This window comes from Aegilops tauschii, chromosome 5, assembly GCF_002575655.3.
Source record: "Aegilops tauschii subsp. strangulata cultivar AL8/78 chromosome 5, Aet v6.0, whole genome shotgun sequence".
Lineage (NCBI taxonomy): Eukaryota > Viridiplantae > Streptophyta > Magnoliopsida > Poales > Poaceae > Aegilops > Aegilops tauschii.
The window spans coordinates 287,209,255-287,213,831 of NC_053039.3; the positions used below are offsets into that span (position 1 = coordinate 287,209,255).

General features: G+C 43.3%; 1 protein-coding gene across 1 annotated transcript; it reads right to left on the bottom strand.

The window, feature by feature from the left end:
• Positions 1-1,177: 1,177 nt before the first annotated feature.
• LOC109783504 (uncharacterized) lies at positions 1,178-1,693 on the bottom strand. The gene has a single exon (XM_020342105.1). The coding sequence runs from the start codon at positions 1,691-1,693 to the stop codon at positions 1,178-1,180; it is 516 nt and encodes a 171-aa protein (XP_020197694.1).
• Positions 1,694-4,577: the final 2,884 nt, after the last annotated feature.

Genomic DNA, 4,577 nt, shown 5'->3' on the forward strand with positions numbered 1-4,577 from the left:
GACACATAGAAAGATAGGGGCTTATAGTTTCACCTCCCAACTTATTTACCTCAAGGGTAATGTGAACAATAATAACTCATGACCACCTACATTCAACGGCAAGCATCAAGTGGATATATATATCGATCCATCCACCACATGATGCTTGCCACTAGAGAGTAGACGGAACAGAATAGGGATGAACATTATTGACTCTTGCATATAAATAAATACATGAAAGTAAAAGATAGGCCCTTCGTAGAGGGAAGCAGAGGTTGTCATGAGCTTTTTTGTTTTTGGATGTGCAAACTCGTAATGTAAAGGAACGTCACTTTATATTGCCCCTTGTGATAGCAACCTTTATTATGTGGTCTATTGTTTTTATTTCTTCACCATCACAAGATCGTACGACGCTTATTTTCCCTTACAATAAAAGACCATACATATTTAGGAGCAATTTTTACTGCTTTATGCACCGATGACAACTTACTTGAAGGATCTTATTCAACCCATAGGTAGATATAGTGGGCTCTCATGACATGAAACTGGGTTTAAGGGTTTTGGATGCACAAATAGTATCTCTACTTAGTGCATATTTTTGGCTAGCAAAAGATCCTATACAAGCACCACATGTTAGAAGATCCATGACAATATAACTCCTATGTGAATATATGCAATCATAACTCATTACATTGTCTTCCTTGTCCAACGTCAACTAATTGATATGGAATATTTTTGGGGGGCTCACAATCATAAAAGATATCCAAGATAGTATATTTATATGTGAGGCCTCTCTTCCTTCATTACTTTTTTATGGATTGTATCAATAACCAATGCTATGTTTCTCAACTTCCAACAAATTTTATCAACTATAATTCTTCTATGTGAAGTCATCACCCCCATGGGATTAGCATATGATATTTTCATTCTTTTATTATTTTTCATAGCTAAGAAACAAGAAAACAAAGCAAAACTGAAACTACTCTTTATTATATTACTCTCACATGATTACGTAGATAGATAGATCACTAAGCAAGCACTCGAAAATAGATCAAACTAAAACTTTTATTCTTCTAAATCATGAAATAACTAAGGATCGAACTAAGATAGATAATGATGATAAAAGTGATGGTGATACAATACTGGGGACCTCCCCCAAGCTTGGCACAAGCCAAGGGGAGTGCCCATACCCGTGTACTCAAGTCTCCTTCTTTGGTGATCGTGGCGGTGATGAGGTGGGTGGCTTGTCCTCCGGCTTCCAAGTCATAGGCACCCCATCATAACAAGATGAATGTGTCTTCGGGGTCCTGAAATTTGCAGCTAAACTCATACCTTTAAACCTGGCCTCATACTCAAAGTTTTGATTTTTTAAATCATAGATTTGGGCCTGAAGGAAATCGAATATGTCATTGAGCTTGAGGATGGCGTTTACAATATCCTTGCTGTCCATCTTGTGCTCACGGGTGAATTCCATGATCATGGACTGGTTGGCATTAAGTCCACGCTCTACCATCCCCTTGCACTTGAGGATCTCATGTTCCACCGCTTCCGGCTTGGCCTTCTCGCTTTCGGTCTTTTTAGGCCCTTGAACATCCCGAATGTGAAGTACCTCCTCATGCATCTCGATCTCCTGAGGGTGTTTCATCACCTCCGGAAGATAAGGGTTGATGAGCTTCTCATAGAACTTGTCTTTGGATGAGCTTGGAGGCGCCATGGCAATCTAGATCTATTAGAAAAACAACTCGAAACAAGAACAGAGGAGAATCTTGCGATATGGTGGTCAAAACATCAGGGAGTATATCTAATGAATTCTTTCAGCAGGACAAGTAATATGGAAGAAAAAACGGAGTCGGGAAAGTCCACGAGGGTGCCACAAGCCTTGGAGGCGCGCCCCCTAGCTTGTCGTTCCTTCGTGCACTTTTTGGACTGTTTATTATTTTCCTAATTTTTCATATATTCCAAAACGAACAAAAAGTAATTTTATGGAACTTTTGGAGTCAGTTTACTTACCGTACCACATACCTACTCCTTTTTATGATCCTGGAGTGTTCCAGAAGGCTGCCCCTATGTGCTCTTCCGGTGTCATGGTTTGAATAATATTGGTTTCAACATTAATGGGTGTACCTGAGATATAATACTTAATTCTTTTCCCGTTAACCATCCTTGGATTATTGCCTTCGATGTTGTTTATCTTGATAACTCTGGAGCAATAGACTTCTTCAACGATATATTGCCCTTCCCATTTAAAGAGAAGCTTCCCTGCAAAGAATCTTAAACGAGAATTGTATAATAGAACTTGATCACCTAGTTTGAATTCCCTTTTTTTGGATTCTTTTATCATGCCATATTTTAACTTTTTATTTAAATAACTTGGCATTTTCATAGGCTTGTGTCCTCCATTCATCTAGAGAACTAATATCAAACAATTTATTTTCACCGGCAAGTTTGAAACAATATATGATCTGAATTTGTCACATGCAAGCACAACCGCTAAAAATTCTTTCTCAGTAGTAGCATAGTTTCTTTAAGCACTATCTAGTGTTTTACTAGCATAATGAATAACATTCAATTTCTTATCAACTCTTTGTCCTAGAACATCACCAACAACATAGTCACTATCATCACACATAATTACAAAAGGTAAGTTACAGTCAGGTGGTTGAACATTAGGTGTAGGGGTTAAGGCTTTCTTAAGTATTTCAAAGGCTTCTACGCAATCATCATAAAAAATGAATGGAACATCTTTTTGCAAAAGATTAGTAAGAGGCCTAGAAATTTTAGAGAATTCTTTAATGAACCTTCTATAGAAACCAGGATGACCGAGGAAACTTCTTATACCTTTTATATCTTTAGGCCACGGCATTTTCTCAATTGCATCAACCTTAGCTTTTGTAACACCCCGCATGTAACTTGCCTTATTTGTAACTCCGACTCTTGCCATTTTCGGCTATGTGTTATGATATTCCCTCCGTGGTCGGGTTTTGTTTCTCGTTTTGCATTTTGTTTTGTCATGCATTTCATATCATGTCATCATGTGCATTGCATTTGCATACGTGTTCGTCTCACGCATCCGAACATTTTCCCCGTTGTCCGTTTTGCAATCCGGCGCTCCTATCTCCTTCGGCGCATCCCTCTTGTTTTCTTTCGTGAGCGGGTGTCAAACTTTTTCGGAATGGACCGAGGCTTGTCATGTGGCCCTAGTATACCACCCGGAGACCACCGGTCAAGTTTCGTTCCATTTGGAGGTCGTTTGGTACTCCAACGGTTAACCGGGCATCCGCAAAGTCCATTTGTGTGTTGCAGCAAAACCCCCTCTAAAACCAGCCCAAAACCCACCAAACTCTCTCCCATGCTGTAGGTCGTTCGATCACGATCGTGTGGACGAAAACCGCACCTCATTTGGAGCCTCCTAACTCCCTCTACCTATTTATATGTGAGTACCCCGAAATTACATTCGCAGTCCCCGAAACCCTAACTTTCCCCGCCGCCACCGGACGTGTCCAGCGCCCGCCGGACATCTCCGCCGCCGCGTCCAGCGAATCGGGCGCCGCCACGTCACCCTCTCTCTCTCCTCCACCGCGCGGCCCGCCGGAGCCCGTCCCCGGCCCCCGCGGCCCGAGCCCGCGCCGTCCGCCGCGCGCGCCTCCCGCCGGCCGGCCCCGCCGCGCTCGCCACCGACCGCTGCCGCCGCGAGCCCGACCGCCGCCCGGCGTTGCCGTGCCCCGCCGCCGCCGGCGCCGCCTCCTCCGCCGCCGCGCCCGCTGGCCACCTCGCCTCCTCTCCCTCCGGCCGCGGCCTCCTGTCCTCCGTCGCCGGCCACGAGCGCCATCGTAGCCCGAGCTCCTTCCCCGATCTCGATCTGGATCCGGTCAACGCGCAGGTTGACCCGAACCCCCCCCCCCCCCCCGAAATTGCCAAGTTTTTTGCATTTTACAGCCGATTGCCTTGTTCAACAGTGTATAACTCCTTGCATGTAGCTCCGTTTCGCGCGTGTTATATGTCAAATTGTTCGTCTCGTGATGCTCTATATTTTGTTCAATTGCACCATGTTCATTAGAGGTCATCTTGATGCCCAAATCTCTGTTGCTAGAGGGCTAGTTGCTGTTATCTGCTGGTTCTTATCAGAACTTGGAGATTTGTCATTTTTGTATCTTTTAATCTGTGCATCTTATGGGCATGAGCTCTACATGTGTTTTATTGTATGCAATGCCATATTTCCAGTGGTGTATGCCATGTATTTTTGTGATCTCTGTGGTGACTAGCACAAGCATGCAAAGTAGACCCCGTAATGTTTCTGATTTCAGGGAGAGTGATTTCTCTAAGTCCTTGTCTGCTGTTATTTTGTTGCCATGTAAACTTGATGCTATAGAGAGATCCATGCATATTTTGGAGATGTTCATTAAGGATGTTTTGTATCTATTGTTGTAATGGATCCATTCCTTCCCTTATTTGCAATTATGGAGTGCCATAGCATGACTCAATCTTGCTCTACTTTTGCTATAGAATATTTCTGGCAGATTTTTAACATGATATGCATTTTTGCCAAGCTTATTGTAGTTGATCCATACAGTCTATGCTTTTTCTCTTGCCATGGTTAG

What these genes read in the sequence shown, in the direction of transcription:
- LOC109783504 (XM_020342105.1), bottom strand. Translation starts at nt 1,693, where the DNA reads ATGGCGCCTCCAAGCTCATCCAAAGACAAGTTCTATGAGAAGCTCATC.